Raw genomic sequence first — 14,258 nt, forward strand, 5'->3', positions numbered from 1 at the left:
GAACACCGAATATTAACAACCCTGAAGTCAGATGAATCTGAAATTAGACTATTAGACGGTTGGGTATTGAGCAACTGGTAAAGTCATCAATAAGGCCGGCAGAGATTTAACTCTGCTGTCACAGCTTCCTCCATCGGTCTTGGTTTGCAACCAGACACCTGCTCTGATGCTTTTCTTTCAGATAATGACCACCCTATCCCCATGTGGTCCATCATGTCATGGTCCTGGATTCTGACACCTAATGAAAGTCTTCCACTGGTCTTGTTTTGTTGGTTTAAGCTGATATGGAGTCATTTCCCCTCTAGCCATTGTGTGCACTTTATCCTCCGGTGGAATAAGGCTCATTATGTCAATGTATCGTCATGGTTTGTATCAATATACACTGGAATCAGGCGACTTCTGTGTGAATCGGGTATCTCTTTGGAAAGGCCACACGTAGACAGACATGCACACACATGCTATAATTGGCAGTATATTTTCCTTGTAATGCTTCAGTTGCATGACTGCCACACTGCTGGAATCCCATGTGCATAAAAAGCAACCTTACGCTGCACTTTGCCTCGCTGGTGAGAAGGAAAACAAAAAAAGAGAGAGCTCAGCTAATTATATCGGTTTCTCTTTAAAAAGCCGGCCTGGTGACCTGTGGTCAGCACATTTGAGTGACCTGAGCGGAAAAGAACTGGTTGTGACACTGTGTGACTGCTGTGCCAATTTATTCAGGATGAAGTCCAAACTAGAATCCACCTGAAGACAGAATACAGTATACTGATGGATGCACGTATCATAGCACGTATGAAAAGTATCATACGTGCAAAAAAAAATATTAAAACGACTTAAAAAGCTTTCATACAATTAAATCCACTAAATATCTATCCTGATGCTTTTTTCCTGCAATTGCAGTGGTGTACCTAAAAATCAGAAGCTATCATTGTTTTCAAAATATATTAGATGTACTTTAAAGTCTTCAAATGCACTGACCGTAACAGGAGAAACAGGAATATATAGGATTTAATAAAATTATGCCAATACATTTCTGCAATCCTCCCCAATGGACAGTTTGCATGTTCTGGGCAAATTAAAAGTGAGTGACCCATGCATCGTGGGACTGTACAGTACCGATGTGGCTTCTGTGTGATGATGCGCTGGTCAGTCCCCATAGCGACAACATACAGATGGCCAGCAGCAGCGCTGTTCTGCACATGCCCTGCAGGTCCCTCTCCCACATTCTGGAGAAGAAAAAAGAAAAGAAAGCAGAACATTAGAGGTGAGTCATGTTTCCATGACATGAACGTGAGATGTGCAGGCTGGATCATCTCAACACAGCTCGGCAGGGAGACATCACCTATTACAGTAACTCCTGGAATAGAAAAGCATGGAGCTGCTGAGATTCAACTGGACACCTTCCCTGTGAGAAAGAAAAGCCTGATGAAGATAACATTGAAGACTGTCAGGAAATTTAAATAAGTACAATAACGATACTTTAGGAACATTTGAATGCAGTTGTGAAGGTAAAGTAAATATGAGCTGATTATTGGCCACTGTTGGACTTTGACAAGCAATTTCATGCTGCTGATGAAAAGTAGATATTAGTCCAATTAAGCTGAGGTCCAGAATCTTAATGTCTGTCTTGTCATTCAGGGCAAATAAAATATTTGTTTCTTCACACTCTTACTTTTCATAATTGTTTTTTAACCGTCCTTAGAAGGACAGAACATGAAGAGAAATCCGTTTTTCCAGTTATGACATCCTCTCATTGCAGCCCCCCTCAAATAACCACTGCGTTGATATACATTCCTTACAAATCAGTTGCTTGTAATGATCTGTGTAATTTGTTTGAGCAGAAAGAGAAAGAGGCTGAGAGTCAAAACTGTGAAAGTCGGCAACTCTGTATAAACACACAGCAATTTATTACACCAATTTACATCTGGAGACAGCAAGAACAATCGAAGTCTGTTGACACTTGCTGTCTCCTTCTATCCTGCTTGTTGTCATCCTGTTACCTGGGAGTTGACTAATGCTGTTTGTGTGGTCTCTCTTAATGTGCTCAGCCCGGTAATCTTCCATGTACTTTTATAGGGCTCTTGTCCAGTAATACCCTCCATCTCCATCAGACAGGCCTGTGGAGAGCAGCGCAAGCAATGCAATCTGTGGCTCTTATTACTGCCAATGGAGCGGGTCTCCTCTGTGAGAAAGCGAGCTGCAAATCACAGCTCTGCTTTGAACTATGTTTCAGTACAGTCACTAAAATTAGTAAAGTGCTTGTTTTCATGCAAAAGCGATCAACCCTCCCTTTCTGGCAGAGGCTCACACTTGAGGGAGATGTTTTTGCCGTGACAGCCTTTGTACTGGCAGCCAGAGCTGAGTGAGATCCGAGCACAAGGCTCTAATTCTGTACAGTATCAGACAGCTGATGCAATCAGACCGCTACACACGGAGACCGTTGGCAAACATAAACACGCAGCATCACCAATAGATTTCTACGGGGCTGTTTGAAGCCTGGGGGTTTACATTTACACTCTTTTTCCATCTGGTCAGGTGTTAAAGCTAAACGATCCAGCCTCAGAAAAGAACCAAACAGTGTGAGTCTGGGTTTACGGGAGCCGAGGTAAACAAGCAACGACGATTAAAGCTGATCCTGAAAGGCCGAGACAGCTGCCAATCAGGACAATCTCAGCCTACGTTGAAGTTTTATCTTCATCTAAGCCACATTTTGTCTGAAAACCTTTGTCTTAAAATTCTTTACAATTTTTAATTTTAAATAATAACATTGCAAGCAAGCAAAGGGATTTCAAGGTGGTAGTTCTGTTTTAATGTTTTATGAGGAAGAAAATCCTGAAAATGTATGAGACCTAAAAGATAAATATAAATCTTATGAAACAATGGAGGCAACTTGATCTCACACTTTTTAAAAAAGTGTATATAGTTTTAACAGTTTGTGGTTGCCTCTAGTCACTGTGTGCATTTCAACACAGATACACACTCAACTGGGTAGATTGGATCCTGTTATTTGTTCATTGGAGGCTAACCAAGCCCCATAAAAAAGTTGGACATTTCAAACACTGTCCCAGTAGACACAACAGAGCTCCAAATGGTCAAAAAGAGGAGTAACATCAAGGAAGTACCTCTAACTTCCTAACCCTAACCCTAACCGCAGCTGAATATACCAATTCAGAAACGATCATTGAGCCCTGCAAGTTTAATGATAAAAGTAGAAATACAGTGGTGACTTGAGAAACGAGCTACTCGACGTACGGGTTTTTTGAGATATGAGCCGTCGCTCTGTACATATTTTTGTTTGACATACGAGTTAAAATCCAGATAGGAGCCGTGCTTCTGGACACCACTGCCAGTCGGGGGGTTGATACAACATCAACTGAGACCGGATCTTGTTCTCATTTGCTGAGTACTTTCGAATTTCATTTTCATACTTCAGATTCCACTACCTTTGTTTACGCAACTTACATATAATTAACTAGTCACAGGTAAGGTATGCAAGTCTATTTAATAAAAACTATGGGGTTTTTTTTTCACGATTTAGGGGATTTGGGGCTTTTTTACCATGCTTGAACTGATTAAAATGATTTTAGTCCATTTAAATTTGGAAAATTTGTGCGACTCGTTTGACTGACGAAATCGTTCATGGAACATATTAAACTCATATCTCAAGGTACTACTGTACCTTGAGATATGTGATTAATTCAATGAAGTTTTATAATCAATTGACAACCCTATTTTGATTTTCTCGTTTTTTTCATTACCTTTTTTTATCATTTCCTCCTCAATTAAAAACCCAGGATCAAAATTGCAGCTTTTATTTCCAGTCTTGCTTTTGTTATTTTTTTATCATTGATAGCAGAAAAGTAAGAGAAATAAAAAAAAATATCCTCTGACAGCTCTAAAAATAATGGCAATTTTGCATGCCTGCTGTCATGCTGTTAAAAAAATAATGTTTGGGCAGTTAGTCTGTGATTATTTTGGAATTGAGCAGCAGAACTCCAGGTTTCACTCCAAACAAGATTTAAATGTACTCTAGCATCTAACACAGCAGTTCCATCTTGTGTTCAGGTGGCCGGCTGGAGTTGGTTAACAGGAAAATTATTCTACCTGATGGATCGAGCACAGAGAGCAGCTGCTCATCATAAAATGGCCTGATCGAGGAAAGCCTATTTCCTGATAGGTTATGGCTGATTTTTACATGCAGAGGCGCACACACACATATTTATTGACATGATCCGTTTGGAAATCAAGTTATTTTCATTGTTTTATCCTCACAGAGCTCCACATCCACCTTCATATAGTAAGATTTTTTATCCTCTGATCAACAAAATTATTTTGCCAGTTTGAAATAGCTGCACCCTGTCCAAACGTGAAGGTTTTATAGTCCATTTGATGACTGATTTCTATGTAAGAACACATTCTCTAATCAGCAATGAGTTGTTCACTTGTTTTAAGAACAACAAGAACCATCAACATTACCATATCCATTTTTAAAGAATGTTAGATTGGTCTAACAATTTAAAGTTTTCTTGTGATGTCCTCGGTACTCATTTAATAATCCTATTGTTTAATTTTATAGTTTAATATATTCGCTAATTTGCTTGGGTAATTTTTGTCATATAAAAATATCGATTTGTATTTTGTTAAATTTAAAAGACTGTTTTAATTTAATCGCTTGCAACAAAAATAGATAAATCGAGTAAATAAAATACTGATTACAGCAGTAATCCTCTACATGGATGGACACATCCTCCAAATGTCATCTTTTTGGGATGGTGGCCCAGTCTTTGGTCAGTGCTGCCCACTGTATCTCTAGAGAATGTTGAGTTGTACCCACTCATAAAAACCCAACAGATTTTCAATGGTATTTAATTCAGGACTCACCCCTGGCCAGACAAGGACTGTGGCCTCAGTCTCTTCCAGAGACTGGACAGACACACAGGCCATCAAGAACCATGAGGTCGTCAAGCTCATATTCCAACACATCAGCTGAGTTCCTGTTGTTCTGGTAAGTACAGGCCAACTATCCGATGCCAACGGTCTGCTGATGCACCGAGAGCCAGTCGAGCTGTTTCATACTGTAGGTGCAGCAGGCGGAAGAGTCAATCCAGATTCCCGCCGTGGTGAACCAGGGTGTGGGTAATCCTTCAATATTCCTCTGGGTGCGTAAGGCTGTCATGGATGGCCGCTTTCACTGACTTGAGGAGGATGACGAAGTGTCTTCCATATCTTGTACCCTGACCCACTTACCCCAGACGTATCATTTTGTAGACATTTTCCCCGCAATGACGTCTTTTTTATAATGATCACTTGGGATTGTTTGTAAAGACACCCAAAATAAAGGCAACTCACAATTGCAAAAACCATGACTAAATTTAGTGACATGAGAATCAATATTCTTCCAGTATTTACACAATTTAGACAAAATCCTGGCAACATGCTGACATTAGCGAAACCTCAGCAAACCACGACGACAAAGTCCAGTACCACAGATCACCAGCCTGACTACACACTATTAATATTGCTAAATGCCATCCATTAATGTAGGGTGGTGGATCGACACCCATCTTTAACAGCATGTGTTGCTCAGAATGTTTAACTGTTTGATTTCAACGGCGATTGTTAATATGGTGTTCACATATCGTGTTTCTCATATGTGAGGAATAAATATTGTATCTCAAATACGACTGACACATTGCAAAATGCACAACAGAGATTTATATGAAACTCCTTCTGCTCTTTGAACCACTCCTGGTTGTTATTTGTGGTTTTCACTGAGGCGAAGGACTCCTGGTGATGGAAAAACAGAATCAACACTTAAATGTGCACGAGCATGCACACGCGCGCGCGCACACACACACACACACACACACACACACACACACACACAAACTTAGATCAAAGCACCTGTTTCCATGTAGCAGCGTGGAGTCAGTGAGACTTCTTAGACAGAGGTGTGTTTGTACCTGATTGAACAAACTTCAACCAAGGTTAATGTTAATGATACGTGTTTTTGTTCAGCTCTTCAGTAAATATAAGTTTCTTTTAGTAACATGACAGAAAATTATTGTGTCGGCTGAAACATTCGTACATCAGGCTAAGACTTTAAATCAACATCCCGATGTTTCTTATATACATGTTGCTGATTTATGGGTCTGAATTGGTATCAGTGACAGGCTGTGATGAAATTTTAAAATGATCAGCCATACATTGATATATCACTCATCGTTTTCTGCTGGAACAGTGGTACCTATACTTACGAATGTTTTTACATATGAAATGTTCTACTTACGAAAAGCCTGAAAAGGAAAATTTTGCCTCTAGTTACGAAAGAAATTTCGAGTTACGAAAGGTGAAAATACAGTATGGGCTGATACTGGCAGCTCCCAAAGGTTCCTGAATGCAACATTCTTATAACTGCTCTTCCTTTGGCTATTACCTAGCATCCTGGCATCCCATAAGAGGGACCTCTGTGTGTATTTATGTCTGAATTTTGGGGGGCTTGGAACGGATTAGGGCATTTGCATGGAAAACGTGTCGCTACTTACGAAATTTTCTACTTACCAAATTTCTTCCAGAACCAATTATTTTCGTAAGTAGAGGTACCACTGCATCACTAATTGCTTTTTGCTTGTACTTCAAAGTACAGTACTATTGCTAAAAATGAGGGGAGTGCATGTGAGAGTGGATAAAGGAACAAGTAGTGGAACTACTCCTCTTTTTGTTGCTCTCTATGCTGCTGCCTGCCTGTGTGAGATGAAGTGACCCACCAATCCAGGAAGTTGGTCCTCTGAGAAGGAATCAGTCAACTTGGTCTCAATACATACTGGATTTGGAGTGGAGTGAGACATCGCACCTCATATATCTCTGCTTGGAAACAGACACTTGTAACGGGTGTTGTTGCCATGAAAACATTCTTCTTCTCCTCCTGGTGTCTCTTTCTGACTGTGTGTTGCATGTAAAGCCCTCTGAGGGCATCACACATTGTCCCAGTATGATCTGGTACGTGTGAGGACTGAACCACAATCCTAATTGGTGTGTGAATGACTCCTGAAACACCTTCCACGGTGACATCGACCGCCGTGTGGGATATGTGTGTGAAACAGTGAATGTATCCTGGTGATAAATTGCTTTGAATTGTTCGCAGCAGAAAGCGTCTACATGAGTAGAGTCCATTTTAAATTTATTGAACGCCCCTTTAAAGCTACCTGCCATGACGACGAGCTCCTTTTCAGTCGGTTCAGTCGGGAAGACTGAAACCTTTTCATTCCCCAGCTTCACTTTGTCTCTCACACTGGTCTGTCGCTCACATCTTTCACACATTATTTTCCCGCCATCATGGTCCTGGGCTCATCAATTGAGTTACTGGCTGTTGTATCAGACAGTCTCATCTATCCATAGCACAACGACACACCGTTGTCAGCCAGTCGTATTGCAGCTGTTCTTTTAAATATGACTCCATCTCCATTTTTTACATCCAAAGGCTTCACAGAATGACTTGAACCAAGAGTTCCTATTAATGATCTCTCATAAAGTTCTGTTGAGGGAAATATTAAAATCTGGGACTCTATGATTTTTATATGTAGCATTCTATCAAATGGAAATTTGGCTATCCTCAGGAGAGTTCAAGACTGTCTGTTGGAATACGAATTAAATTAATCTGTTTTAAGTAATGGATGCACATCTTGAATAATCCACAAGGTCAAAAAAGGGATTTTTATAGGCAGAAACTGGCAGCTAAAAAAGTATTAATATGAGGCAAAAATTATTATTTGTTTATATTTATTTCCCATGTATTCAGTTTTTGTTTTTTTTTTGTCTGTATGATGTCTACACAACAGCTCCAAAATTCTAATGATTTTTTGAATTATAAAATAGAAGCACTGAATATATGCATTTTAATCAACATGTTAATCATTATAACAAGATGTACATTTATGTTTTCAGAAAGTATATGAATGGATTAATATAACCAACATTCAACATTAACTAATATGAAACAATTGGATCGTGAAAATTACAGCACTGTAAAAGAGTTTCTTTAAAGCCAATTAAGTCAAATATGTATTTAGCAACAGAAAATGATCTACCATATTATATTTAAATCAATACAAATAGTACGGTTAATCGGCACTGGAAGAAATTATGTTTTTTCAAGGAAGCATTTTTGGACATTAGGATAACCAAGTGAAACTGCTGCACTTTTAACGTCTCAACTAAATGGTAATTAAATTATGTTGACAACATCGACTAATATTATGCAGATTAGACGTCTGTGTTGAACTGCAGTTCTAGGGTGTCTCATTTAAAATGAATGCTTACAACAGTCTTGGTGTTGATAAGAACTATTTTTCTGTCATCCTCACTAACATGTGATGAGAAATCTGTCTCAAATGTATTTCATTCATTCTTTTAGTACGTTTCCTGGTAATAATGACACAGTGCAATGCAGAAATGTCTTAAAACCCGGGTGACTGTTTTACAAAAGGATGTGATGACGGGATAAACGGGAAGTGTTCTACCTTAATCCAAAAATGATGGATTAATGGAATGGTCATTTCCATAAAGAGACAGAATTCACCAAAAGTGTGGTTATGTACCCACAAATCCTTTATAATCCTGCCGATACAGAAAAGATTTGCAACTCATAAAACCAATAACAGATGAGCATTATTAGCAGCAACAACTTTAACTCAACAAGAACAGTTACATGATATTTTCATACAGGAAAGACAAAAAAAAGTAACTGAAAACCAAGGCCTATTCTTGTATATTTATGTTTATGTAAAGATAAATGTAAATGCCGATGTTAATATATTTAGTGGCCACCCAAGAAGATTTTTACCTTGAACATATGAACTATATAAATCAAACATAATTTTTTTTTTACCTATCATTATACCTGTATTTACCTCTCTGACTACTCTTACCCTGCAAGTGTTGATTTTTTTATCGTAACTCAAAAGAATTTTTCTTCTGTAAGGCGAGGGCCTAGGAAAAATTCATGAAACTATGGTGAACTGTGGTCTTGATAAGCATTTAGATGTGGTTTGTTTTCTACAGGACTCTTTACTGCTCTAGGGTGGGGCAGTTACAGTTGTAACTACGTGGTTAAAGAATGTTTGGTTTGATCCCCTCCCCACGTACGTATGTTTCAGACCTGGTGAGTCAGAAAGATTACATTTATGGGACACATGAAAATAGACAGATATAACATACAATAATGATGTAGACTTCAACTGAAACTGAATTTGTTGTTGAATTTGATGCATGTTCAAATGCTACTGATCTAAACCCTGATGGAAAGCACCATTTGTGCAGTGTACTTGAACAACCATCAAAGTAATAAGCATCCTCTGTGATGTCATTTCAAAATATTGTTTAATTGAAAGTTAATGTATTTAAAAAAGTGTAGCGTGTATCATTGTGTAATGTTCTGAAGGGGGAGTTTATAATACATTCATACAGGCAATATCAGGAGGAAAAAACCAGTGAGGCACCCTCCGTGATTGATTCCTGATTTCTTTAAAAAATAAATTAAAGCTTAAAACTCCGTCCTCAAAGGGACAACAGAGTGCTGAGAGACCAATTAGTCCAAACTATTTAACGCTGGTTCCAAAAATGTGGTGAACAAAGTGCCTTCCGTTCAGACTTGGGAATTAACAACAGTGTGCCATGAATATAGTGAACCAGACATAGAGAATGTTTTATAGTTTCACTTTTGAGACTATTTCTGGTTCAATAACTCACCACATTCCTGCTCTATGTGACTCGCAGACTCCCACCGTGTCCATCGCTGACAAATTGGAGTTATGAAAAACAGCAATGAATTTAGTAGGCAGGGGTGAAAGACTGTGACTGAAGTCCAGCATGTACTTCCCAGTGGGCTCGGTGTGGTGTTATTTTGAAAGTGCCATAGAAGGCAGTGCTGAGTATTTAGTTCCAGAAGCCAACATTAGGCTCAGACCTGTTGGAAAATATCCCCCTGGGTGCAGAGGCAGAGGTCACCCCAGTCCTCTGATACACTCGGCTAGTCTCACTCTGGTCCTCTCTATCTCCACGCCGCTGCGGTTCACCGAGGCCTACGAGCTCCCTACTCACCCTGTGTCCTCAAAAATGTTCTCTGCCACCGGACACAAGGCACAGCAGTGCAGGAATCAGATATCTGTCCTACTGCATCATTCACTACACACAGATGAGGGAACAGGGGATGAGTCAGCCACTGTAGGTTGGGGAGCACTACTAGCTGGTTTTTGTATTCCATTCAGTCACATTTCATGCATCTGAAACACCAAACTGTATTTCTGCCCAAACCTCACAATAAGGACTGGATTAAAATGCAAAATGAGAAAAATGTAATGTACACATTTTGTGCTGATACATTCAAAGATCACCTTACGTATGTTATTCTGTTCAATATGCAACATAAAAACGAACATGTCGTTGTTAACATTCAAAAAATATCTATCAATAGAAAATGTTTCCGTAAAACATATACCTCACCTTAATCTAAACTGTGAATAGTTTTTTTTATTCCTTATTCCTTATTACTTCTCTTCCATCTTTCAATGTACCGACACCGCGTCAAGTTCCTTGTGTGGTAAACTTTACTGTACCTGGAAATACACTATTTTCTGATTCTGATTCTGAAAAGTAATAAAAATCAAATGTTACATGAACTTATCACCAATGAGTCGTCCTATGAAGCAACAGCAACAGATATTAGATTTCATATAATATCTTATATCTTATACTTTATCTCATAAAACATTACCCATATTTGATTTTTGTGCGTACGTACGAGCGTGCATGTGTGTGTGTGTGTGTGTGTGTGTGTGTGTGTGTGTGTGTGCGTGTGTGTGTGTGTGTATTTTACATTTAATTCTTTACTTTTGGTGGCAAGAGTTCACACTTGAACGAAACACTTCCACATACACTAAGTAGAAATTAAGAATTAAAGCTTAACTTCACCATTTGAAAGCAGAAACATTAGATCAGTCAATGATCTAGTAATTAGAAAACAAACAGCTCATTATACACTGCCACATGTTTTTAAATTGTGGTATAAATACTAATACTTACACGTATTTACTACATAACTATAATAGTTGATTTTCTTGTACATTAAAAAGGCGGATCAAAGAAAGTTGATCAAATATTTGCCGGATTAAAACAAACAGTTGATCATTAATATAAAACCTGGTGCAAAAATTGGAGCTTTTTTCTCAAATACTGGCAGAGCTGCCTTAGTTGCTTTAACATTTCTGTGGTCCAGAATATTAGAAACACAGGAAATATACAAAAGACATTTTAAAAGACATTTTTAAACATTTTCACAGTTTGTTGATTTTGTTTTTTCTTAATTTCCCATCTGTGGCATTTTTCTAATTCAGCTTTTTCTAATAGTTGATTCAGTCACAACATGCTGTTTTGGATTCTTCTTGCTGCATGTGTTACCGACTTAACTGAATATTCAAAAGCGTGAAAAGTATTTTGACATAAGCTGAATGTGTGAGCCAGGCCTAAGCTGTAATAAGATCAAAGTAATGCTAAGTGGATCTTCAAGCTTTATTTCCACATTTCTTCCAACAATGTGTCCACTGACGCAGAAAATTATTCAGCTGCTTTAAAGCAATAAAAGTCACTCTAGAATAAACAGTGTTCACTCAGCTCCAACGACACACTGAGCAGATAAGACCCATCGAGAAAAAAAAAATCTAAATGAGCAAAACAGGCAATAAACCTGCAGAACAACAAACGAACAAACAAACGGTATGTCGGGTTTTATAGTGCTGCACAATGCAAGAGGTAGACATGTCACTCACCGTCCTATCATCTCTTCTCCTTCATAAAATAACATCTTACCCACACAGTCCTGAATGACCCCTACAGACATATTTAAGAACCTCCTGTGTCTGTTTAATGTTGAAAGTACAGCTATGAAATTTTTGGACAATGCAATGTTTTGTATGTAATAGTTATTATTAGTTATTATCAGTTATTTCTGATTTCTGCAAGGCAGAGTTGTCTTATTCAATGAAATAACTGGCTTGTTGATAATCATTTCAGAGACGATCATTGAAGAGACTGAAGATGCTTTTAACAGCTTAAAGAACACTTTAATTCATCACTGGTAAAATCAAATTTCTGATAAACCAGCTCAATCATTAACTCCAGACGTGGTTGTTGGTCCGACACTGGAAACCAAAATTTAAGTGACGGACGTGTAAGAGTGTCAACTTCGTTACTCACTGTACCAGCTCTGAAAGGATAATGTGAACAAAAGAAATAAGATTCTAATGAAGTGAGCTATTGGTAATATGAATGGAATAGATCATCAATAAGTGAAAATCTTAACTGTTCTCCGGTGGGAACAGAAACTTTGCTTAGCCTTGCTCATATTATTGTGTCCATGAGCAGATAGCAACACAGCAGAACCTTCGAGGAAGACAAGCCACGCTTTCCCTTCGTTGCACCACTTAGGTAATGAGTCCCTCTGGTGCTGCTGCTGCTGCTGAACTCTGTGCATCATAAGTGTAATGTCAAACACAAAAACCTGTTGTAATGCCCATCATTACCCTCTGTTTTAGGACAGATGTTTGTGTGAGAGTCTACACACAGTAAAGCTCTGGGACAGTGGAAACCATTCACAGGTTTCCAGAACAACATAGAGCCTCAAAACCTAAAAAGTTCACCAATACCTTTGAAAAACTGCAAGTTCGTGCCAAATGCATTATTTACACTGGAGCAAGGCAGGGTTCCCGTTCCATTTGCTTCAGCAGAAGTAGCTTTGCATGCATTCATAAATAATAAATGTTCAGCACAACGCGTGGGAAGAGGGAAGAGCAAGCATAAAGACGAGCCCAAGTCACACAGCATGAAAAAGAACAAGGCCGCTTAATCTGGGCATCGTAAAACATACCGGCCATGTGAGTGAGTCACCCATGAAGAGCTGAACACTAGATGACAAAATGCAAACATAAAAAAAAAAAAAAAACAAGGGGCAAACAATCCACAAAAGAATAACAAAATTTGCATCTCTGGAGGCATTGGGCACTTTGCCACGGAGCTAAACTGATCTAATCACCGTCTGGCAAGAAGGTGGAAGCAGGGCGGGGAGGGGCTCCGGCTGAGATGGATGTTTAACGTACTATACAAGAGGCTTCCACTGAGATGACAGCTAAGTTGAAATACACAAAAACAAGGTTTAGTTCATGTTTCAAAGTATCTGACACTTACCCGGCTCTTCTTCTAAGCTGTTGGTGGGGCTGTTATGACCAGTGCCATAAAAATGAATAAACCTCTCAAAAGGGATTAGAGGACAATCCCGACTTCTCAAGTAAGGGCTGTCAAGGATTTGCACGATATTCAAATTCATTTCTCATAAGAGAATTTGATAAAAGCGGATAGATTTGGAAGAGCCATAATTGGAAGTCTAACCAAGTCTTCTGACATGTTTGGATGATAATACTCAATTTATAACTTCAGTTTTACTCACTTAAAAGCTCCAATGATGTATACTCCTGACAGTCATAGAAAAGTGAGGTTTATGTGCTGCTTTGTATAAGTCTGGTTTCCTTTTTTTTTTGCTGTTGACAACACTTCACAGAATGTCTTCATTTCGTCAAATTTTCCATGTTTGTTTGAGAAACAGTAAAATATATAACTGAAACCACCTCTCAGCAGTTGTTGCTGAAAACACTTTCCCCAGATATACCAAAGCTTTTACCTAAAAACCATCACTATAACATCACAAAAGGGTGACGCAGAGTCAAGAGTGAGGAAGGTGTGAAACGTCCAAAACAGTGCCGTATGCCTACCCTGTTCTCACAGAGAGAAGCAGATTTGATCATTACTTCATGCTGTTGTCCTGTTTGAGAACATTGTTCAGAATGTGTTTTGAATCCACTCAGTTTTCTTGATGTATCTTGATTTACATTTTACGTCAATGATTTCAGATGTATGGTTGCAGCTCTGTGTGGTTTTTTTTTTTTTTCATCATCAATTCATTCCAGCTCGTAGCTGTGTGCTTTTTACTTCTTTTCAATTCATTATATGCACCATATCGACCCATGGACTCCGGTTGTGATACTTTCAATGATTCTTCATGTTTTCGATGCATGTTCACCAACTGTAGCTCATTTTCAGTAAATACCAATGAGCTTGTGTGACTGCGAAGTTTCAAATATAAAATGTGAATATTACAGGAGTCTGAAAATGACTTAATATAAAACATGTCCCAAATTAATCATGGTATATCC

General features: G+C 38.6%; 1 protein-coding gene across 1 annotated transcript in view; it reads right to left on the reverse strand.

Annotated features, from left to right (window-relative positions):
* Positions 1-14,258, reverse strand: part of tafa3a (TAFA chemokine like family member 3a) — a 95,865-nt gene that overhangs the window by 35,368 nt on the left and 46,239 nt on the right. The window contains exon 2 of the mRNA XM_068315882.1: positions 1,117-1,226. Coding sequence (XP_068171983.1) covers positions 1,117-1,225 — 109 coding nt within the window. The 5' untranslated portion in view covers position 1,226. The remainder of the gene's footprint in view (positions 1-1,116; positions 1,227-14,258) is intronic.

This window comes from Antennarius striatus, chromosome 5, assembly GCF_040054535.1.
Source record: "Antennarius striatus isolate MH-2024 chromosome 5, ASM4005453v1, whole genome shotgun sequence".
Classification (NCBI taxonomy): domain Eukaryota; kingdom Metazoa; phylum Chordata; class Actinopteri; order Lophiiformes; family Antennariidae; genus Antennarius; species Antennarius striatus.